This window comes from Carcharhinus amblyrhynchos, chromosome 15, assembly GCF_965287045.1.
Source record: "Carcharhinus amblyrhynchos chromosome 15, sCarAmb.v2.hapA, whole genome shotgun sequence".
Lineage (NCBI taxonomy): Eukaryota > Metazoa > Chordata > Chondrichthyes > Carcharhiniformes > Carcharhinidae > Carcharhinus > Carcharhinus amblyrhynchos.
Genome location: NC_137338.1, coordinates 53820285 through 53845731, shown reverse-complemented (window position 1 = coordinate 53845731; position 25447 = coordinate 53820285). Strand labels below are relative to the sequence as shown.

The 25447-nt window shown below is 41.3% G+C and overlaps 1 protein-coding gene across 1 annotated transcript in view; it reads left to right on the top strand.

Moving 5' to 3' along the window:
• LOC145353303 (cilia- and flagella-associated protein 47-like) overlaps nt 1-25447 on the top strand; it is a 495401-nt gene that overhangs the window by 258592 nt on the left and 211362 nt on the right. The window contains exons 47-48 of the mRNA XM_080203935.1: nt 12824-13023; nt 22550-22693. Of these exons, the coding sequence (XP_080060061.1) occupies nt 12824-13023; nt 22550-22693 (344 nt within the window). The remainder of the gene's footprint in view (nt 1-12823; nt 13024-22549; nt 22694-25447) is intronic.

Sequence of the window (25447 nt, the reverse complement as noted above, 5' to 3'; positions counted from 1 at the left end):
TTGATTTGCATATAACCCAACAGATAGTCTGAAGTAAGATAAAGGTTAGTTCAGTACATAAGCTACGGCTATAAATAACTTGGTAGAAGTAATAGTTATTAATTGAAATATAGATACAAAGATTAAAAGCAAATGAGAATAAAAAAATACTTAAAGATGCAGAGATTTCAGCTCAGTCTCTGTGAAATACCGCTAAGGGCCTGTTGCTAGAGTTTATTATTTCCAAGGTGAAAGGGGTGAAACTTGAGGTTCAGTTTAGCAGCTGTGATGGCTTCTGCCATTGCCCTGTTGGTGTTTGCCGCTTTCAGGAGTATGCAGCAGGTTTTTGGGAGAGAGAGGGGGTGTTTCCAATTCCTCACTAATGCTGCGATTACAGCACTGGTAAATTGACTAAGTTCAGCAATTCCTTCTAACTTGTCTGTCATTAACCAAAAACCCTTCCTGAAGTTATTTTTCAGCATTCTCCTGGGCTTCTGCATGCTTAAGGGTTGTGCTTGACTAGAATTTGTAAAGTTTTCAATAATTAAAATGGCTGCTATCCCAATGTTTCCCTACTAAGTAGTTAGTCCTGGTCTGGGGGCATAGTCCATTCCATTTTTTTTAACCAAGATAATTAACCTTGTAGATGTCTCAGCCATTAATTTGAATGGTTCCCAACTCCATGGTTTGAAGAGATAGGAAATAACTATTCACCATGGGTGGGGTTCTCTGGCCTCCATATGGCATGTTTCTTGCAGTGGCAGGCTGTTGGGATCTTCTGCCCCTGCCACTGTCAATGGGAATTCCGACTGACTCCGTCCCACTCCATTGTGAAACCTGCAGCAAGACTGCACTGTTGGTGGGACTAGAAGATCCCGCCGGCATGAACAGCTGGAAAGTTTCAGCCGATTAGTTTCTGTTTGTCCTTGTGAAATGCTAGTGCTTGACCACATTGCAGTTGAAAAAGTTTAGGTGACTTTTGGCAGCCAGCTTTAAGGCTTCTTGTGTCCTTTTAAAAGGAAAGTTAGCTTTTTTTTGATGAAAATCTATGATATCACAATTCTACATTCATGACAGTGGGTTCGGACAAGTTTTGCCTCAATGTTAACTTCCCTGCTCCTCTGAATTGCTAACTTCATAAATAATGATGCCATTACTTACCTCCATGTGGGAATTAGTAAATCATCCTCGACTTCATTGTGGAGCTGCTAAAATAATTGCCAACTGCTCCTTATGCTAGAGTCAATTTTCGCATTCTCAATATTTATAAAGCAGGATATTCTATTCCTCAAGATGAGCAACACTGTCAGACATTTATTAGTATACATAACACACTGCAAGGGTACATTTGCAACTCCACTGCATAGGTGATAATCTGGCGGTGCAGATTGCCCACTTGTAGAACCCATCTTGGTTTTATTCAAAATCAGATGCTTCTATAATGGGCAAACAATCCACTTCACTAGATTACTATCCAAGCGGTGAAAAGTAAAATTTATTCCAGAAAACTTTAGAATTCTTTGAGCCTCATCATTTGCTTTTCTATGAAAATTGGAGAAAGTGGAATAACTGAACGTTGAATTCAATCTATGTGCAGAAAGCTGGATAAAAATTTTTATGGTGCTTTTTGCTTTTGAGTTAGAAAACCATTGAGTAAATCTGTACTGCAAAGCTTGAGGACATCGGTGGAATATTAAAGGAGTGCTCAATGGTGTAATCTTTCTGTTAGACTGCGGTCCTCATCTATCAGTTCAGGTTGATGATGTAAAAGATCTAATTGTGATTTTCTCCTGTTGTGCTGGCTAATATTTATCAACTAACACCACCAAGGCATAAACGTTGATCATGTATCTCATTGCTGATTATGGGATCTTGCTTTGCATGATTTCACTCCTGTGTTTACATATGTAGCCTAACTTCAACATTTAGTTTATTTGTTGAGATGAATTAATTAATGTCAGCACATTTTCCTTGAATATTTCAGTCAATTTTATTAGTTGTGGAAAGATAGCTTGTCTACATTTCTGCCGATATTTTGAATTGTGGTAAATAGTTCAAGCCTGTAAACTGTAGCTTTTTTTCCCCACATGCATTGTTGCAATAGAAGAAATCAGCAATTTTGGACATGTGTAAAGATATTTTAGCTGAAAAATATCACTGCAGTTCTTGCCGTGGAAACATGAATTGTGATTTTGGAGACCATTCAGAAGTATGTTTTGTTTCCAAAGCTTAATATTAGGAGCATTATGGCGGCACAGTGGTTACACTTCTGCCTCACAGCTCCAGGGACCTGGAGATTCCTGGCTTGGTTCACTGTGGAGTTTGCATAAGACATAGGAGCAGAATTAGACCATACAGCCCATCGAGTTTGCTCCAGTATTCAATCATGGCTGATATTTTTCTCATCCCCGTTCCGCCTTTTTCCCGTAACCCCTGATCCCCATGTTAATCAAGAACCTATCTCTGTCTTAAAGACACTCAATGACCTGGCCTCCACAGCCTTCTGCAGCAAAGAGCTCCACAGATTCGTCACTCTCTGACTGAAGAAATTCCTCCTCATCTGTTTTAAAGAATCGTCATTTTAGCCTGAGGTTGTGCCCTTTGTTTCTAGTTTTTCCTACTAGTGGAAACATCCTATCCATGTTTACTCTATCCAGGACTCTCAGTATCCTGTAAGTTTCAATAAGATCCCCCCTCATCCTTCTAAACTCCGACGAGTACAGACCCAGAGTCCTCAACCGTTCCTCATACGACAAGCTCTTCATTCCAGAGATCATTCTTGTGAACCTCCTCTGGACCCTTTTCAAGTGAGAAGTCTCATAACACCAGGTTAAAGTCCAATAAACCTGTTGGACTTTAACCTGGGAACCAATGCTTGTGTTACCAAATAAACCTGTTGGACTTTAACCTGGTGTTGAGAGACTTCCTACTGTGCTTACCCCAGTTCAATGCTGGCAACTCCACATCATGGCTACCTTTTCCAAGGCCAGCACATCCTTCCTTAGATATGGGGCCCAAAACTGAAAAAAATACTCCAAATGGGGTTTGACCAGAGCCTTATACAGTCTCAAAAGTACATCCCTTCTCTTGTATTCTAGCCACCTCGACATGAATGCTAACATTTCTAATTTCCTAAGCATTTTCCTATTTAGAAAATAGTCTATGCTTTAATTCCTCTTTCCAAATGCACATTTTTCCCGAGTCTGCATGGGTTTCCTTCAGGTGCTCCGGTTTCTTCCCACAGTCCAAAGATGTGTGGGTTAGGTTGATTTGTCATGCTAAGTTGTCTGTTAGTGCCCCGGGATGTGTATGTTAGAGGGATTAGTGGGGTAAATGTGTGGGGTTGTGGGGAAAGGGCTTTGGGGTGGGGGATAACGCTTGGGGTGGGATTGTTGGCTGGGCAGACTCGATGGGCCAAATGGGTTTCTATGATAAGGTGCATCAAAAAATGTACAACTATTAAGTGTCTTGGGATGTGTGGGTTAATATATGTATGTGCAAGTTATTGTGAAAAAGAGAAAAATATGAAACAAAGTATTATAAATGTTGGATTATAAGGATTTCACTTGTGTATAAGACATGCAAGTCACTTGTGGCTTAAAGGTTTTTCACAAATTTGCAGTAATTTCCTGAATAGTCTTTATGTAGTATTCTAAATGAATCAATTTTGCAATATTCATTGGATACACAGATTCAGATGATCAATACATAGCAGCAGACCGTTCATTGCCTAAATGTAGTCTTTAACAGCTTGACCCAATTTACTGTGAAGCACAGCATGTACTGCAGTTAAAATGAAAACAGGGGTGCTGAGGAATATTAATAGCTGCTGTGAGAAACCTAATTAATATGCACATGCTGTGTCTGGCAGGAAAGTTCCACTCTGCTACATCTGATAACAATACATTTATTTACACTGAATCTTGAGGTATGATTTTGTTCATTTTAGACCCAATGTTTCCTCAAATATAACATGGCACATTTCAAAATCTATTACGTTGTAACATATTATTTAATAATGTGTGAATAGCAAGTGCTATTCAATCATTTTTTTGTTTAATTGTGCATAATTTCACAAACACGACTGAGCCTTTGTTTAAATCAAGGGCAACATATTCAGCTGAAGTGGAGTTAGCTCAACCGTCAATGCAATTGCAATATAGTACAAATGCTTTTGTGCTGTGGAACAAAATAATTTTAACTCTTCACAGTTTACTACTCTGCAGTAGAGATGGTTGTGGAAATGAGGAGCTTTCACATTTACACTAGATGTTGTTGTAAAGTAGGTGTCCAGTGCAACGCAGTAAATACACTGATGTAAACATCCTTAAACTTTCTTTCCCATTGGAAAGGCACAGATAAAATTAATCTGCTGGATGCTAAGGAGAATCCATTTTTTTGTGAGAACAGTGCTGATGAACATAAGAACATAAGAACATAAGAAATAGGAGCAGGAGTAGGCCATCTAGCCCTTCGAGCCTGCCCCGCCATTCAATAAGATCATGGCTGATCTGTTGTGGCTCAGTTCCACTTTCCCCGGTCTTGCACTTAAATCAATTCAATTGCTATTGATTTTATTTGCACTAATACTCATTTAGGTTGGCCTAAAAATCCATTTTGCACCCACCACCAAACAGTTGCAATTTTCCCGGCCTCTTTCTAATGGTGCGAAACGGACTGTGCCCAGAACAGGTGCAAGGCCAATTAGCATATTTAAAGGAACTTTTAAATACACATTGAGTCATAGAGCCTGACTTGTCCATGCTGTCCTTTTTTCCCCACTAAGCTGGTCCCAATTGCCCATGTTTGACCCATATCCCTCTAAACCTGTCTTACCTATGTAACTGTCTAAATGCTTTTTAAAAGACAAAATTGTACCTGCCTCTACTATTACCTCTGGCAGCCTGTTCTAGACACTCACCACCCTCCGTGTGAAAAGATTGCCTCTCTGGACCCTTTTGTATCTCTCCCCTCTCACCTGAAACCCTCGAGTTTTAGACTCCCCAGCCTTTGGGAAAAGATATTGTCTATCTAACTGATCTATGCCCCTCATTTTATAGAACTCTACAAGATTACCCCTAAGCCTACTATGCTCCAGGGGAAAAAGTCCCCATCTATCCAGCCTCTCCTTATAACTCAAACCATCAAATCCCAGTAGCATCCTAGTAAATCTTTTCTGCACTCTTTCTCATGTAATAATATCCTTTCTATAATAGGGTAACCAGAACTATACACAGTATTCCAAGTGTGGCCTTACCAATGTCTTGTACAACTTCAACAAGGCATCCCAACTCCTGTATTCAGTGTTCTGATCAACGAAACCAAACATGCTGAATGCCTTCTTCACCACTCTGTCCACCTGTGTCTCTACTTTCAAGGAGCTATGAACCTGTACCTCTGGATCTTTTTGTTCTATAACCCTCTCCAATGCCCTACCATTAACTGAGTAAGTCCTGTCCTAGTTCAATATACCAAAATGCATCACCTTGCATTTCTCTAAATTAAACTCCATCTGCCATTCGTCACCCCACTGCCCCAATTGATCAAGATTCCATTGCAATCTGAGATAATCTTCTTCACTGTCCACTATGCCACCAATCTTGATGTCATCAGCAAACTTACTAACCATGCCTCCTAAATTCTTATCCAAATCATTAAAATAAATGACAAGAAACAGTGGATCCAGCACTGATTCCTTAGGCACACTGCTGGTCACAGGCTTCCAGTTTGAAAAACAATCCTCTATAACCACCCTCTGTCTTCTGACATCAACACTAGGTTAAAGTCCATCAGGTTTATTTGGTAGCACGAGCTTTCGGAGTGTCGCCCCTTCTTCAGGTGAGTGAGGAGTTGTGTTCACAAACAGGGCATATATAGACACAGTCTCAATTTACAAGATAATGGTTTGAATTGGAATGTGAGTCTTAACACGTAATCAAGTCTTTACAGGTCTTCTCCAAGCCTTCTCCAAGGCAGCTTTCATGACACACAACAATGCAGAGTCGCTGAGCAGAGCCTGATAGCTAAGTTCCGCACACCTGACAACAGTCTCGACCGGGACCTTGGATTCATGTCACTCTATCTGTAACCCCACAACTTGTCTGGGCTTGCAAAATCTCATTGACTGTCCTGGCTTGAGACAATTCACACCTCTTTAACCTGTAAGGACTTGAGTACCTGTTAAGATTCGCATTCCAACTATTATCTTGTAAATTGAGTCTGTGTCTATATATGCCCTGTTTGTGAACACAACTCCTCACTTACCTGAAGAAGGAGCAACACTCCGAAAGTTTGTGCTACTAAATAAACCTGTTGGACTTTATCCTGGTATTGTGAGTCTTCTTACTGTGCTTACCCCAGTCCACTGCCAGCATCTCCACATTCTGTCATCAAGCCAATTTTGTATCCATTTGGCTACCTCACCCTGCATTTGGGCGCCGTACTTACGCAAGGATATTTTGGCCTTGGAGGGAGTGCAGAGGAGGTTTACTAGGCTGATGCCGGAGTTGAAGGGGTTGAGCTATGAGGAGAGGCTGAATAAACTAGGCTTGTACTCGTTAGAGTTTAGAAGAATGAGGGGAGATCTCATTGAGACATATAAGATGATGAATGGGATGGATAGGATAGAGGTGGAGAGACTTTTCCCGCTCAGAAAGGACAGTAGGACTAGGGGGCACAGCCTCAAGATAAAGGGGGGGCGGTTTAGAACGGAGTTGAGGAAGAACTTCTTCACTCAAAGGGTGGTGAATCTCTGGAATTCTCTGCCCGTTGAAGTGGTGGAGGCTGCCTTGCTAAATATTTTTAAGATGCGAGTTGATGGGTTTTTGATAAGAGAGGGGATTAAGGGTTATGGGGAGAGGGCAGGAATGTGGAACTGAGCCACGACAGATCAGCCATGATCTTATTGAATGGCGGGGCAGGCTCAAAGGGCTAGTTGGCCTACTCCTGCTCCTATTTCTTATGTTCTTATTATGTTCTTATCCCATGAGATTTAACCTTATGAAACAACCTACCATGTGGTATCTTGTCAAATGCCTTGCTAAAGTGCATGCAGACAACATCAACTGAGCTGCCCTTATCTATCTTCTTGGTTACTCCTTCAAAAAATTCAATCAAATTTGTGAGATGTGATTTTCCACTCACAACGTCATGCTGACTGTCCCTAATCAGTCCTTGCCTCTCCAAATGCTTGTAGATCCTGTCTCTCAGAATACTTTCTAACAGCTTACCCACTACAGATGTGAGGCATAGCCCATTTGAATCCCAGCGCATGAAATTCTCTAGCCTTTGGGTGCAGTGCGATAATGGTGAAGATTACTACTGGATCTTCAGTCACAGAGAGCTGATGCAGTGGTCACGTTGGGGGTCTTGGAGGCCACTGAAATCCCGTGTGGTCAGGGCACGGCCTGGTGGTACCCACCTGGCACACTGACAATGCCCAACTTCACAGTAGCAGTGCCTGGCAGTAGTTACTGGCAGCCTGGCAGAAGTGTGCCAGTGGGCACTGCCAGCATGCCAAGAGCAGTTCCCAGGGTGTGGAACCTGAGTGAGGGCAATTGGGGGAGTGGGGGGGGGGTGGGGGGAGTGCTCTGACTGAAGATGTCATGCAGGGTTGGAATGTGCAGACAGTCTTGATGGGGGGAACATCAAGAGTCTGGGCTTTCTGATGTCTGTGGGGGGAGGAAGGGGTTCTCCCAGTCTGCTCTGAGATTGGGGTATCCTTGTGAAATGGTGCCCGAGTGCTCAAATGCTGGGTGCACTGGCATGTTTAGGCCACCTCCACTACCAGTACAGAGCCCCCAACTCTGTAAGAAAGTGCGGGAGGATTGCAGTGTGAAGCACACCAGAGTTTTTTAGGAGAATTGTACCCATGAATGAGAGCTTCAGTAGCAGATGAACTGAGGTAGTGTCAGGTTTGGGTGATATTACAAACAGTATTTTAGTGAAAAATAATAGTGCATTTTCAATGCTAACAATGTAAGAAATCTTCTAAAGTTTTAATGGAAAACCTTTTGACAAGGAAAGAATATAATGATAAATGCAAATAGCATCAAGTATTGGTTGAAATGACCAGTTAATAGACATCTATTTTTGAATAAATAATAATTTGCCATAATCTGTTAACTGCAGTGTGCGTAAAATTGTTGACATAAACTATTTCCAGCTATTTTAAGATTATTTTTATGTGATACGATCTTGGTCAGTAATATTATTTAAATCATATACAAAACAATAACTCTGCAATAATTAGTTCTACATATGTTATCTGTGTGAAATGCATTCTTTCAGCTGTAAAAAAAAAATTTGCATAATTTTTGAGGGCAATTCATTTGGAAAAATAGCTAGTCATGAAGAAGAAATAAACTGACAATTGCCTACATATTTCTCCACAATGACACTTCTCTTACACTGTGCCTTTATTCTTAATGCATTCCAGATTGCAGATTGAAAAACCATACATTTTGTTTACAATGTAATTGTTTTTCTTTCACTTTTTCATCATAAGGAATTTTTACTTTATTCTTCTGTTCAGTTTGGACATCTATTTCAGAGAACTTATTCATATTTAAGACCCAGAATTGTTGATTATTTCCTCCAACTTTGCTTCTTTTCCCCACAACAAATTGTCGTTTTAAACAAATCTCCCCTTTCTTCTCTCCCCTCACCTCCAACAATAAGTGCACTTCTTTATTATTGAGGTCACCGTCTGATCAACTGCCTTATCTGTATCCCTCCCTTCTGTTTACCTGTTTAAAGTTCCTGGCTGGCTGAGAACTCATACCTTTCTCTCTTTTTTCTGCTTTTTTCCCTCACGCCATCTCCAGTTGCATTTTGTCCATGAGACCAATCTCAACCACTCTTGACCCTCCTCCTCCTTGTCCAGGTTACAAACCTAAGAGGGTGCTGACAACCAAGACCTTACATTGTATGTAAACATGATCATACTTGGCAAAGTACTGCGGTGGATTGCCATTGCCTTCTGCAGTATGGCTGACCAGGAAACTCTTCTGCTTTACTGTCTGCCATCAGAAGGATTTTACAGGCTATCAACCTGCTTGGCCACATCATGAACCTACCTTTCAGATCCATGAAGATCTGAACCAGCAGCTTCTGACCCAGAGGTAGGGATGTTATCACCGCGCCCCAAGATCATCTTTCCATTGACCCTATTCTGCTAACCTTCTAACTTCACTTCCTGGTCCCCATATTAGCTAATATTGTGAACAGTTCTCTCTTTAAATCGCTATCTTTTTCTCGCTCCCCCGCTTTAAATCTGCCATGAACACCCCTCTCCTCAAAAAACCAACACAATCTCACTGCCCTTGAAAACTACTGCCCCGTCTCAAGCATCTCTTTCCCCCCTTAAGTCCTTGAACATGTTGCTTCTTCCCAAATCTGTGCCCATTTTTCCTGGAGCTCCATGTTTGAACCTTGCCAGTTCGGTTTCCGCCCTTGGCAGAGAACAGAAAGTTACAAACAACATCCTGCATGACAACAGTAAACCTTTCCTCTTCTTCTTGCTAAACCTGTTTGTAGTTTCTTCATGGTTAACCATACCATCTTCCTTCAATGTCTCTCTACTATCATCCTGCTGGGTAGGACTGCTTTCACTAAACGTCACAAAAGTATCACTTTCATTTGTATCTCTTCCTACTCCTGCACCCCTAATGTCCCCCAAGAACCTATCCTTGGCTCCTTTTATTTCTTGTCTACATGCTACCCCATGCAACATTATTTGAAAGCACACATACGCTGATGATACTCCGCTCTACCTTATCAGCACCTATGTAGAATCCGCCACTGTTGCTAGATATCAGCACTTATCTAATTCTGGTCTTCTGAGAATTCCCAATTTTAATTGCTCCATAATTGGTGGCCATGCCTTCAGCAACATCAGCTCTGAAATTTCCTATCTATGCCTCTCCACCCCCTTTCCTCATTTTAGAGTCTGCTTAAAACCTAACATTTTGACCCAGTTATCAGTCCACGATCTAAAATCTTCTATGTGGCTCAGTGTCAGTAGTATTATGTTAACTGTGCTAATGTGTTGAGGCTGTATGAGGCTCTGGTGAGCAGTTTTAGGCCCTATACCTAAGGAAGGATGTGCTAGCTTTCGAAAGGGTCCAGAGGAAGTTCACAAGAATGATCCCTGGAATGAAGAGCTTGTCATATGAACAATGGTTGAGGACTTTGGATCTATACTCGTTGGAATTTAGAAGGATGAGCGGGGGGGACTTATTGAAACTTACAGGATATTGCAAGGTCTAGATCAAGTGGACATGGAGAGAAAGTTTCCATTAGTAGGAAAAACCAAAACCAGAGGGCACAGTCTCAAGCTAAAGGGATGATCCTTTAAAACAGAGATGAGGAGAGTGGTGAATCTGTGAAACTCTTTGCCGCAGAAGGTTTTGGAGGCCAGATCATTGAGTGTCTTTAAGACAGAGGTAGATAGGTTCTTGATTAATTAGGGGAGCAGGGGTTATGGGGAAAAGGCAGGAGAATGGGGATGAGAAAAATATCAGCCATGATTGTATGGCCCGATGGGCAAAAGGCCTAATTCTGCTCTTGTGTCTTATAGTCTTATAAATATAGGTTCTTGTGGCATTTTGATAAGTTAATGCTACTGATGCCAGAATTGCTATGATGCTTTTGTCCTAATTTCCTCAAGGAAGAATCTGAAGTAATTGGATTGTTGGAGGGTGACCATGCAATACCCTGCTGCCATCAGTCCCTTCTGTATATTGCAAGTACAAAATCTCAAAATTGTTACAGCAGATCACATATTTCTGGCAGAATTCTAATCCAGAGGACTGTAGGGATCTTAAGGCGGCAACTTCAATTCCTTGTTAGAGCTGAAGGGGCTGTGCAAAATGCTTACAAGTGTGTATTCTGCACATCACACTAAGATAAAGCAAAATGCTGTAGATGCAGGGCTGTGATGAAGGGTCATCCTGACTCAAAACATTGGCTCTATTCTCTCTCCGCAGGTGCTGTCAGAGCTGCTGAGTTTCTTCAGATTTTTCTGTTTTTGTGTTCTACTCACATTTTTTTGCTATCTGAAAACACTTCAGACATGGACTTTCTTTGGGAAGTTAGGCCCAACTACTGAAAAGTCATTTGCTCGCAGTGATTCAGTTATCTGATGGTGCAGAGAAATGTTTGTTTTGAGATTTTCTTATTTAGAAATGTACAAATAAAAATGTTGTAAATACATTTATTTTGTAAATGTAACAAAATAGAACAACAATATTTCTCATTATATCTTATTTTTGTGGCTTTTAAAACCTTGTCCGAATGTGTTGACAGGTACCACAATAGTATAATTTTTTTTAGCTATTTTGAACAATTACAATGGACCAGCATTAGATTTTGCTTGCATGGCAATCATTGGTTAAATTTAAAATTGTTGCAGGACCAAAAAGCTAATTTTCACCAAGCAATATATGTACTACTTGTGCTCTGCATTGCTAATTTGTAGAAAATGTTTGCTTCTTTGCAACACTTTTGCTTATTCTTTTGCTTATATAGTAAGTCAAACAATTTGAATATTAACTTCCTCTGGGTGGGTTGCAGTTACAATTTTTCCTAGTGATTTTGAATCAACACTACAAGATACCAATATGGAAAACATGGAGTCGATCACACAACACTAATTCAGTGCATCCTTGACACTGAATAACCTGTCAATTTTAAAGGCTTTAGAGATACTTTTAAGCAGAAAGCAACGCAATTTTCTATAAATTTGTTCTGTCTGTGTCCTCTATGTTGGATACGTGACCTGTGAAATAATTTAGAATGTTTTGTATTTGTGTGAAGGTGACAGTCAGTTTATTTTCAATATTTTTTAATGCATATTCATTGTTTACATGGTTTGCACTGCCTGAAAAGGTGGCGGAAGTGAAATCAATTTTAAAAAGGGAATTGGATATAGATCAAAACAGGAAAATGTAATAAACATTGAGAAGCATAAAGGCAAAATACTGTGGATGCCGGAATCTGAAACAAAACAGTAAATGCTGGAGAAACCCAGCAGACCTGATAACATCCGTGGTGAAAGAATAGAACCAACGTTTTGAGTCTGGATGAATCTTTATGGGTTATCCTGACTTAAAGGGTTGGCTCTGTTTTCTATCTGAACGACTTTGTAATGTTTTGCTAGATTGGAAGTGTTTTGTTTTGTCAGAAGTTGCTGCTGTTATTCCAGAGGTTAAAATATTTTGCAATGCACGGCAGCTCTTTTGAGCAGGAATACCAATACCAATACAAGAGTTAAATTTCAAACCATTTTGGTGCAGTGCAACATGTAACATTGGGTTTTCTTTGCTATTAGCTATGTCTGCATTATTTTCAGGCAACTGCCAATTAATTTAAGAAAATGGACTGCAGGAAGAAATATAATATTAAATGTGAAACAAAAGATGTAAGATGAAATTTGCAATACAATGGAATTTGTGGGAATCTCTGTAATACAAGGTGGCACAGTGGTTAGCACTGTTGTCTCACAGCGCCAGGGGTCCAGGTTCAATTACTGGCTTGAGTCACTGTCTGTGTGGAGTCTGCATGTTTTCCCTGTGTCTGCGTGGGTTTCCTCCGGATGTTCCTATTTCCTCCCACAGTCCAAAAGACGTACTGATTAAGTGCATTGGCATCCCAAATTCTCCCTCAGTGTACCCGAACAGACACCGGAATGTGGCAACTCGGGGATTTTCACGATAACTTCATTTCGTTACTGTAAGCCTACTTGTGACAGTAATTCGTAAACTTAAACTTATTTTAGTATTCTGATATTCAGTAAATTTGGACTTTGGAAGATTGATATTTCCCACTTTTTTCAAAAATCTAGCTAAGGAAGATTCAGCCATCATGCCAATGAAATTTCATGCAAAAGGGCCAGGTCGATACACTTGTCAGATCCTGCTGAGATCCTCATGTGATATCCGCTTGTACACCATTACATGTGTGGTGAATGCTAAGAACAACGTAGAGACTGAATTGGAAATCGCTGCTTCCACCCACCAATCTGTCATTAAAAATATTCCTGTCGTAAGTGCTGAAAGATTCAACCTCATTCAAATGTTTTATTTCCTCGCTGCAGAAACGAATAAATTCATTTTCCAACAGCAATTAAGTTCAAACTTACAGTTCTTATAATAGAAGTTTGCTATTTCAGCTCATTAGCTCCTAATCAAGTAATAGTTTAATTTGAGTGGAAATAAGCAAATTATATTATGGGCTTTTGGAAAATGGTTCTTTTCAGACAAAAATGCAATGTCAATTAAATGTTTGATGTAGAAATAAGTTCTATTATAATTACATAAATGATATTTTTAACTCATTGCAAGTGTACACCTAAGTATGAATTTCTTGAACGCACATTGCTCGACAGTAATCTTTTCATTTCTTGCTTTCTTGCATGACTAATTAGCTACTACAGAGTTCCAGTCCTTGCCTGCAGAAACATTTTATTTTTTAATTTCATTTCTACATGATTCATTCAATGTTTTTGAAATTAAGATGAGATCTAAGAACTCGCTAGTATAGGTTAAGAACCATGTTGACTGAACAGAAGCAGCTTGAAATTCAACCTGTTAATTCCCCGACTTGCACTTTCACCCTTTGGGAAAAAATTTCAACATCAGAATTTTTGCACATTGTAACTGCTCAAACTTATGGGAACAAGAATGAAAACTTGTGGTTATGAAGGCAAAATTTTCAACCCTCCTCCGTGACATGTTTTCCCATGGCAGACGTGACTCACCGTTGGCTGGCAGTTGGCCAGGATCTTACGACCCTGCCAAAGTCAATGGCATTTTGCATGGATCACCTGTCTCACTGCCAGGAAACTGCCATGGGGTGGGAGATCATCTTTGATAGGACCGGAAGACCCTGTCTTCACCTCCTGAATACAGCAATGTTTTGCTGACTTTTCCTTGTTCATCCATGGAAGGACCTAGACGTGCAGAAATTGAATGCTGCCATCAACTTCGGGCCCACTGGCCAGGGGGAGCCTCCAAACCCATGTGGTGTCAGATCTTTTCAGAGCATGTGGTAATATTACAGACCAACTCTCTTGACAATCACAGCCTTGCCGTACACTTCTTCACTCTGTTGTGGAAAGGAGACTCATGGATGATAGACTCTCAGTGTTGCCAGTTATCTCCACAGTCTTGGACTCTGTCCCTCAGCCTCCTGTTGATGTTCATGCTCTTCTGGCCTTACACATGTAGTACCTCCTACTGGAGTTGCGTGTGCAGATATCTTTTCCCTCCCTTGCCTCCTTGGAATGAGGCATTGTGTAAAAGCTCCCTGAATCAGTGGATCCATTCTCAATTTTGGCTCCTCTCTGAAGAGAGATATTGTGGACTAGAACAGTTAAAGTGTGCTGAGTGCAAAGCTGTGAATGAGAGAGCTGTGAGAGAAGTTGGGTAGCTAGGCTTTGGCACTTTAAATTGCATCGTTCTCCACATAGAGGTTAGAGGTTCTCACCGAACGTAACATGTTCAGTGAGAACTTGCAAATTATATCATTGACTCAGCGTAAAAATGGGAGCTTCTCTTTGCTCATGGTGAATGAATGAAATCTGTGTCACAGGAAGGCCTATGGGTCCAGCAGCAAGGTGCTGTCCATGAAGACCAGCTTGGCATGGAAATGGATGGCAGTTACCGGTCTGCCCAGCAGGCTTGTGTACAGTGTATCTAGAGCAGCACAGCATTGTAACAGGCAGACTTCACATGTTGTACGCACCTCGAAGTTGCCGATGAACTGAGAACCATCTTGTGCATGCCTCTCTTTATCATTTGGATTTGATGTCGATGTAATCTGGTAAGATTGGAAGGCCTGACGGTGGACAGCTGTTTTAATGAGCTTTCATGAGATGTAAATGAATGCAGATAGTGTTTGTGCCATCAAACAACAGGAAGACCAATCCACTATTAACCAGCCATTGGGAAAATTGCAATATGATTTTAGGCTGACAGGTTTCTGATATTTTAGCTCTCACCAGATTCTCCGCGCCTTCTTGTCCCAGATGTCAAGATGTTGCTGATGTACAAGGAGGTCCTGTTTTGGTGAGCAGACAAGGGAGATGCTGACCAATTTCGAAGAAGGATTTTCTAACAATATTTGGTGTACTAATCCAATAGATGTTTGACTCCTGAAGACATTGTTTTATTTACATGCACTAATTTTAATGGAAACACTTAACATAATACATATAGGTATGCTTAAAAAGTATAGTCAGTCAATTCAAGCTAGTGTTATTTCCATAGCGTGAAATACAGCCTTTTCACCCATGTTACGTACCATTTTATTGATAATCAATGAGCTGTAACCAAGGAGGTAACATGTACACATGTTGAAAGCATAGACTCACGTGGATAATGACTAATGAATTGGACAAAATAGCACTTAAAAAAAAGCACCTATTTATGGCAGTCATTGTCCAGGAAAACCAATTACCAAAGTTAGTTAATTGGTTAATTATGTATTCTACTGAAAGTTATCTGAGAGAAAAGCATTAACAGGAATCAATGGCAATTAAGCAAGATTAATAACTACTAAATGAATTGTGTTTCCATAGTGCTGGAATTCAGTATTTTCACCCATTTTACAGATCAGTTCAGCTGATAATGAATAAACTGTAATCGGGGCAGTGAAGTGTACACAACCATCAAAAGCACAGACATACTTCTGTATATCTTATCATTTTGCCAACAAATGTATATAAAGTACATATAATTAGGCTAAATGAAAAATAATTGAAATCGGATGCCCGGCGATGTTCACTTTTTAAAATTTACGCTGAACCATATTTGGATTCTCTATCAGCTGCATGTGGATGAATGTACTAAACAACATTTGGTATTTTGGATGAATGTTGCTTCTGAAGAAAGCTTGTAACATTGATAAAAGTGGATGATCAACCAGATAGTAATTGTGTTATTCTTTACTTTTTGCCAGACTGATTTGTGAGAAACTGCACCAAATTAAATTGACAGGCAGGGTCATTGCGAGTTGTTACATACACTCTGCATATTCAGAGAGTGGAAACATTTTTATTGACAAAATTGAGGGAGTCCACCTGGATTTTGCAAAGTCTTTTATTGAACCTGAACCTTGGGACAAACATAAAACTTGGTTGAAGTTGAACTTTATTTATTAGTGTTACAAGCAGGCTTACATTAACACTGCAATGAAATTACTGTGAAAATCCCCTTGTCGCCACACTCCGGCTACACTGAGGGAGAATTTAGCATGGCCAATGCACCTAACCAGCATGCCTCTTTGGACTGTGGGAGGAAACCGGAGCACCTGGAGGAAGTCCATGCCCTCACCAGGAGAACGTGCAGACAGAACCAAGACAGAAATTGAACCCAGGTACCTGGTGCTGTGAGGCAGCAGTGCTCTAATCACTGTGCCATAATGCCACCCAATCTCAGTGTTCTCTTGCCATGTTGCCAAAGAGGATGAGTTTCCCAATTCTTCTGAAAAGTGTATTAATCATCTGGTAAAAATAATTGTTTGGATAAGGATGATTGTCAATAAGAAAGTAGAACATCTTTAAAATAAACGTTCAACACGCTGCACGTGTATATCTACAAAATCAACAAGTCCAAACTAAAAATTTGACACTAGATGGATTAAGAAGCAAATTAAAAAGTGAAAATGAAAAACAATATCCACAAATCATACTGGGAAAAAGGAGAAAGGACTCATTGGATGAATCCAGAAAACTACAAAGCAGGTCAGAAGGTGACCAGAGGAGATTTTTAAGAGATCTAGAGAAAACCATGACCCGAGATAGAACTTACCAATTGAAAATTCTCTCAGCAGTACAAAAGGGAACAGAGGACATTAAAGTATGTATATGGTTTAAACCTGAGAATAAGCACAGAAGATTAAACATTCTGAATGCCAACTTCTTCAAAGTGATCATGAGAGAATGAAAATATCCTCTCCACAAAGCTGTACTAAGGAAAAATTCAGAAATTTGATATAACTGTGTCTAAACTGTGTCAGCGGCAGGGTGGCACAGTGATTAACACTGCTGCCTCATAGTTCCAGGGACCAGCTTAGGTCACTGTCTGTATGGAGTTTGCACGTTCTCCCCATGTCGGCATAGGTTCCTTCCAGGTATTCCGGTTTCCCCTCTCTGTATGAAAGATGTGCTGGTTAGGTGCATTGACCCGAACAGGCGCTGGATTAAGATGACTAGGGGAATTTCACAGTAATTTCATTGCAGTGTTAATGTACGACTTAGTTGTGACTAATAAATAAACTTTAACTTTACTTTAAATGTCTAGCCGTATGTGAAGAATCAAACAGAAAGCGGCCATTCAGCCACCATGTCTGTACTGGCTCTTTGAAAGAGCCATTTAATTGGTCCCAGCCCCCTTGCTCCTTCTCCATAGCTCACCAGTTTCTTTTTGATATATGTATTAGAAGACGGTGACAAAACAAATAGGGGCATGTAATGGCCAATTCATTTGACTTCAGTTTCATCTAAAATAATTAAATTGACTATCAGCAATAAATGCAAACACAATTCAGGTGACAATAACCAATGTTTTAGGGATAGCTACTGCTTGACCAAGTGGCTGCCCAAATCAACTGGCAAATCCTACAATGTTGAGCATTGTACCTGGTAAAAGGCCTTTGATAAAGGTCCACGCAGTATGAAATGTCAGGACCAAAATACCTCTGGAAATCAGAAATTAAATAGAAGAAAATGTTGGAAATGTTCAGCAGGTCAAATAGCATCTGGTGAGAGAGATACGGAGTTCATATTTCAGGTCAGCATGCGACGGTGCAGAGGGACCTTGGGGTCCTTGTGCATGAGTCGCAAAAACCCAGCCTGCAGGTGCAGCAGGTGGTCAGGAAGGCTAATGGGATGCTGGCCTTCATAGCGAGGGGGATTGAATATAAAAGTAGGGAGGTCTTGCTGCAGCTGTATAGGGCACTGGTGAGGCCGCAGCTGGAGTACTGTGTGCAGTTTTGGTCGCCGCACTTACGGAAGGATATTTTGGCCTTGGAGGGAGTGCAGAGGAGGTTTACTAGGCTGATACCGGAGTTGAGGGGGTTGAGCTATGAGGAGAGGCTGAATAAACGAGGCTTGTACTCGTTAGAGTTTAGAAGAATGAGGGGAGATCTCATTGAGACGTATAAGATGATGAATGGGATGGATAGGATAGAGGTGGAGAGACTCTTCCCGCTCAGAAAGGACAGTAGGACTAGAGGGCACAGCCTCAAGATAAAGGGGGGGGCGGTTTAGTATGGAGTTGAGGAGGAACTTCTTCACTCAAAGAGTGGTGAATCTCTGGAATTCTCTGCCCGTTGAAGTGGTGGAGGCTACCTCGCTAAATATTTTTAAGACGTGGGTTGATAGGTTTTTGATAGGCAAGGGGATTAAGGGTTATGGGGAGAGGGCGGGAATGTGGAACTGAGACATGACAGATCAGCCATGATCTTATTAAATGGCGGGGTAGGCTCGAAGGGCTAGATGGCCTACTCCTGCTCCTATTTCTTATGTTCTTATGTCAGTGGCCTCTTTGATGCTACGTCATCAATATGAAACATTGGGTCCATTTTTACTATCAAGTTGCACTTGTGAAAGTTGGGCGTGAGGCGAGTAGTGCGATCCCTGTCCGCCTCTGCATTGGTTCCCCCTTTACCAAGGCATGAAAATAGCCACGATCGGGACCGCACCCAAAACGGGCATTTGCATACATTTAATCTAACTTAATAGGCTGCATGCCCTACTTTACTGGTACTTCCCTCTGTACCATCATGTTTGCCCATCCGGAATTGGCATGAAACACACGTGTCCATATAAGTCCGATTTGGGTGTCCTTCAATGAGAATTAATGAGGAGGTAAGTGTCTAGTCTCCAATGGCTCTCTGTTTGAGTTTTGTTTGGGGGGGAGGGGTAAGGGGGTCTGCTGCCACTCTGCCTGTGACCAATGTGGGGGGAAGGGGGGTCCGCTGCCACTCTGCCTGTGACCAGTGTGGGGAAAAGGGAGAGTCCACTGCCACTCTGCCTGTGATCAGTGAGGGGGGACGGATTTGTGATCGGTCTGGATGGCAGGAGGATTGGGACGATAAGGGGGTCAGTAATGTTGTGGGGGTTGGGCAATTATCTGGCGCAGGAGGGACATAGCAGGAGAGAAGCATTCTATTATTTTTTTCTGCACATGTGCAGTTGGAGGCTCCGATCGTAACTGCAGGGTTTTGGGCGTGTTAACCCCTGCCCACAGGCTTGTGCAGCGTGATTCATACACACTGATATTTTTTCAGGCAGTGTGTATGGGGGCACCTCAGAATGGGTCTAAAAGTCAGACCTGAAACACTCCCAGTTTCAAGTCTGCCCAGCACTTAGAATTGAAAGGGTAAAATAGGGCCCATTAATTCTGTTTCTCTCTCCCCAGATGCTACCTGAATTGCCGAGTATTTTCTTGCTATTTTTATGTTATATGAGAGCTGTCAGGATGTGGGTGAAGTACTGAATGTGGAGCCACTGGAGATGTTGCGATGCAGACATTTTCGATCTACACCTATTCAATTTCTGAAAGTTTTCTTTTGAACTGCTCATCAGAGACTGTATAGTTTTGTATCATCAGATGGGGGTTAGGAGAAATAACCTTGATAAAGTGTTTAACACAGTTTTTTTGCAGATGATTCATTACACCAGCTGATAGAGCATACCCCATCAAAATGCATCTCCAGGATGCCAGAAGGGTTACTCTGGCAAGCAAAGATATCTTCCTTCAATGGAAGCATTTTGTCATTATCTCTTGTTCAAGCTTGTAATGATCAAAACTGTCTCAACAGTCATGATAAATGAGAATTCTCAAAATTACCCTTTGATAACTAATTTAATTTTTCTACATTTAACTTGACTAGAAGGTATAGCCATGTGTTATAAAAAGGATTATTTTCAGAATACCATACTTCATGAAGTACTTGCAATTAAATTTGAAAATTTCAATGATCACATTATATTTGCAAAATTCTATTTTATACTGTGTCAGAGTCTCAGTTAAAATAATTTCGCTGATGTTAAAAGATGCAGGGAAAGTTAATGTACCAAAATGAATTAGTTCAACAGATAAGTAGATTAGGTAGGTTTGTTTTGGGGTAAAATTAATTTATCCAGTTCCATTACATGCTTTAGTTTTAAATGGCAATTCTTTAAACAGTATAATTTCTTCAGTCACTTGTCAAGGTTTTCCTATGGAGTCTGGCACAGTGGAGAAGATGTGGCTAGCATGATGACCATTCATCAAAAAGCTTTGGCTGGGATTCCCTGACCTTATCCGCAGTTGGAATTCTCTGATCCCGCTGCTGTGAATTGAGGAGATTTGGCCGACCGCCAAATTTTCTGTTCTCACTGGCAGTGGCCGTGGGGCACACAACATCAGAGAATTCCGGCCCTTTTATTGCAGAAGTTCACTAGCTGAGTGGCATGTGCAGGGGCATGATCTAAACATGCTGACACAGACTCCTCTTTCAGTTCTGCTCCGGTTGCCCCTCTAAGAAAATCTAAATACTGGACACCAGGACCTGATAGGAGACCCCTATATCGAGTGTTCAGGCAGTGCAGATAGCAGGAAACGTGGCCTTATTGTATCACCCAATGAAACCAGCCCATTGGAAGTTGCAGGCAGGGATACAGAAGATGTGTCCTCAATTTGCTTTTCACCTCTGGGCGGCATGGTGGCACAGTGGTTAGCACTGTTGCCTCACAGCACCAGGGATCTGAGTTCAATTCCAGCCTTGGGTGATTGTCTGTGTGGAGTCTGCATGTTCTCCCTGAGTTGTCACGGGTTCCTTCCGGGTGCTGTGGTTTCCCTCTACATGCCAAAGATGTGCAGGTTAGGTTGATTGGCCATGATAAATTGTCCCTTATTGTCAGGGAGATCAGCATAGGAAATATGGGGATAGGGCCTGGGTGGGATTGTTGTCAGTGCAGGCACAATGGACTGAATGGCCTCCTTCTGCACTGTAGGAATTCTATAATTCTATGATTTTGCCCAGTCCAGACCTGGCAAAGATCGGGTAAAGGGAAGTAGAAGAGCATAGGCCGTTACTTCCAACATTTTTGCAGAAATGCATATTTTGTTTTTATCTGTGTTTCAATATTTTACATTCTGAACATTAATCTGTACATGGTACTTTCAAGTATGGTTGACTTATCAAACTAGAGGTAAGGCTTTCCAGCTCCTCCCACCGGCGGGATCTTCCGGTCCCACCAAAGTCAATGGATGAACATAAGAACATAAGAAATAGGAGCAGGAGTAGGCCATCTAGCCCTTCGAGTCTGCCCCGCCATTCAGTAAGATCATGGCTGATCTGAAGTGGATCAGGTCCACTTTCCCGCTTTCTCCCCATAACCCTTAATTCCCTCGTCTGTCAAAAACCTATCTACCCGTGACTTAAATATATTTCGCGGGGTAGCCTCCACCACTTCAACGGGCAGAGAATTCCAGAGGTTCACCACCCTTTGAGTGAAGAAGTTCCTCCTCAACTCCGATCTAAACTGCCCCCCCCTTATCTTGAGGCTGTGCCCTCTAGTCCTGCTATCCTTTCTGAGCGGGAAGAATCTCTCTACCTCTACCCTATCCATCCCTTTCATTATCTTATACGTCTCTATAAGATCCCCCCCTCAGCCTTCGAAACTCCAACGAGTACAGACCCAGTCTATTTAGTATCTCTTCATAGTCCAACCCCCTCATCTCCGGTATCAGCCTAGTGAACCTCCTCTGCACTCCCTCCAAGGCCAATATATCCTTCCGCAAGTGCGGCGACCAAAACTGCACACAGTACTCCAGCTGCGGCCTCACCAGTACCCTGTACAGTTGCAGCAAGACCTCCCTACTTTTATATTCTATCCCCCTCGCTATAAAGGCCAGCATACCGTTCTCCTTCTTGATCACCTGCTGCACTTGCAGACTGGGTTTTTGTGACTCATGCACAAGGACCCCCAGGTCCCTCTGCACCTTAGCATGCTGCAGCTTTTCTCCCTTTAAATAGTAATCCCTCTTACTGTTATTTCTGCCAAAGTGGATAACCTCACACTTGCCAACATTGTACACTGAACATTTGAATGGCTTGCTGCATCCATAGTAAAAAGTCTGACAACACCAGGTTTTAGTCCAACCTATTTATTGGACTAAAACCTGGTGTTGTCAGACTTTTTACTGTGTTTACGCCAGTCCAACGCCGGCATACCCACATCATTGCTGCATCCATCGCAGGGAAATGTGCTGCAGTGGGGCTGAAATATCCTGGCCTCCATTTTATGTCTGTCACCATGTTTTTGTATTTTGTAACTTTTTTTATAAAAGGTCACATATTACACACTGCTTATTATCAATTCAAAATCGTTAATTTTCAGAGATTTGTTGGTAATAAAAGCACAATCGTTGGTCTGTAATTAATCAAATGATGTGAGTATAACATCCAGTATAATGTGGCTTTTGCACCTGCTGAATTGTTGTGTAGCAAACATTTCAAAATAGCAACTAAGTGAGAAGATTTCTAATAAACACTTTGTACACAACTTGTTTTTCAGTATAATGACACCCAAGAAGACTGGAAAATTAAAGCTATTCTGGAAGGGGAGGACTTCTTTGGCCCATCAATGATGTACATAGCACCTTGTGAAACAGCAATGTATCCATTAATGTTCAAACCCAACTTTGAGTCTGTAACGATGGTAGGATGTTTGATTGCTTTTATATATTGTACTGTTGAATCCCTGATTAGCTGTGTAATGCAAAATTACACAGCTAATGATAACAGGCCATTGCCACACCTCCCATAATTGTCTTCAGTATTCTGTGTTTGAATGAATAATTGAGGGGAATCATTTTGGGGGTTACTGCAGGTGATAGGAAGTAGACTGCTAATATATTTGGATATTTATGGACAGTATTCAGGGTTTATAACACTGAAATATGGACTACTGTTGACAAATGTATAAGAAGTAACATCTGGTCAGCAGTTAAGGACGTAGATGTAGTTTGACAGAAATATGTGAGATTTATTTTAATTGGTCTGCATTCATACAGCTGGAAATTGTGCAGGCAACCACATGAACTTGCGCATTGCTGAAAAAAAGAGACACGCTGTCAAAGCTTTTTGTCTTTTATTCTTTCATGGGATGTGGCTGTCAAGGCATAGGCCAGTGTTTAAAAGCAAATTACTGTGGAAGCTGGAATCTGAAACCAAAAGAGAAAACGCTGAAAAAAAGCTTTGACAAAGTGTCATCTGGACTTGAAACGTCAGCTCTTTTCTCTCCTTACAGGTGCTGCCAGACCTGCTGAGATTTTCCAGTGTTTTCTCTTTTGGATTCAGAGGCCAATGTTTATTGCCCATCAATAATTGCCCTGAACTGAATGGCTTGACAGGCCATTTCAAAGGGCAGTTGACCAGATTGCAGTGAGTCTGGTTTGACATGTTGGCCAGTTCAGATAAGGAAGGCAGATTTTTTCTTTTAAAGAACGTTAATGATGAATTTTTGCAGATTTCAAGGATAATTTCACGATCACTTTACTGAGACTAGTTTTATATTCCAGATTTTATTAATTTAACTTTTTTAATTCCAACAGCTGCCATGGTGGGATTTGAAGTTGTGTCATAGAATCAAAGAATCCCTATAGTGCAGAGGGAGGCCATTCTGCCCTTCAAGACTGCATCAGAAACAATCCCACCCAGGCCCTATCCATTTAATCCCACATATTTACCCTGCTAATCTCCCTGACACTAAGGGGCGATTTTGCATTGCCAATCAATCTAACTTGCACATCTTTGGAGTGTGGAAGTAAACAGGAGCACCCGGAGGAAACCAATGCAGATGCGAGAAACTCCACACAGTCACCTGAGGCTGGAATTGAACCTGGATCCCTGGCTCTGTGAGACAGCAGTGCTAACCACTGTGCCCTCGTGCTATCCTCAAAGCATTAGCTGGGCCCTGTGGATCAGTAGTCCAGTGATTTGCTAATATATTAACATCTTCCCATAGCACTTCTCCTCTTGCACTTATCACAATACACGTGAGAATGCCAAGTTTCAAAGAAAAGAGTGCCGATTGTTTGGCAAGTCAACTTTGTTGCATGGATGATGTTCCAGGGAATTATTGTTCCCAGGTTTTTGTTTAATTTAAAAAAGGTGCAAAGCCTGGATGACATATTTCTTTTATCTGCAATGTCTAAGTCCCTGCATATGAATATAGCAAGTATAAGTAAGCCATGTTGCAAACTTGACTGTTAATCTTAAACTGGGTTTTATTGTAGTTCATAGCACACTTGGGATTATTAAGCAAGTGCTGTTTAATCATGAAATTGCCTCTAATGTTAGACATTGTGGGCCGGAACTCTATCAGCTCGCCCGCCATGGAATCGGCACGGGCGAGTGCCCGACAACAGAAATCTGTGTTGACCTAGGATGTGACTTTCCAGTCTTGCCCAAGAGAGGCCGTAAAATCCCGCTCTATGTTGAGTTTTGGGCTGTCGAGTAGGATCAGTGCTTGCCCTGTTGTGACCAGCCAATGAAGTCTGCTGTTTGATATGATCTGCCTGTCACTGGGTCTTGAGCAAATGGCCTAGGCTCCACTTACAAGATTGCTGATGTGGCCAATCTTTTGGTGTGGGGAGCAGTAGGAATCCTAGTCTGTACATTGGCCAGTGAAGGTAGACTTGTGGTAGATAGTATTAGAGAACGCATTGGTGAATTTCTCTACTAGCACATTGAGGAAAAAGAGTTTGTAGATTGTCCATTTCTTAGCCAAACTTGAACATAGGGTGGAGTGCACTAAGGTACGTAAAGAAATTCTGACATATGACTGAAGATTTAAATATAGCAAACTTATCATCTACGTACTGGAATTGTGCAAGGGGGTAGAAGGTTAGGAGCTGGCACAATGACAGATACATGGGCTGTGTGTTCCAATGATTGGTGAATTATATCAAACAATATGTCTCTTTGGCTGTTTGCAATAGGCAGAGTACTAACAGTACTCAACTAACCTGTGTTTGTAAAGCTGAGAACATAATGTCTGATGTTAGATGTAATTCTGTGATTGAACAGCATTTGTTAAATAATCTCAAGTGCACTAAGCATTACACTAATAACCAATTTAAGATTACCAGTTGGGCTCACAACGTAGTTCACTTATGATTGCTAGAAACTACATGTACTCAAATGCAGGGAATTGTCTTTTGCAGGCAAAAGGGACATGTCCAGGCACTGCACCATTTTGCGTGAAACAAAAACATGGAGCACAATTGTTCTCTGGTGCATTCTCTATGGCAAAGCCTTGACCCATCACAGTTGACTTGCTGACCAATCAGTGTCCTGTTTTCGTGCTTTTCATGAATTGTTGCTCCCTTTGAAATCTGGCACTCCATTCGTCTATTTTGATGAGTACTAGGCAAAAATTATACACATGAATTGAGTTGGTTCTAGGAGT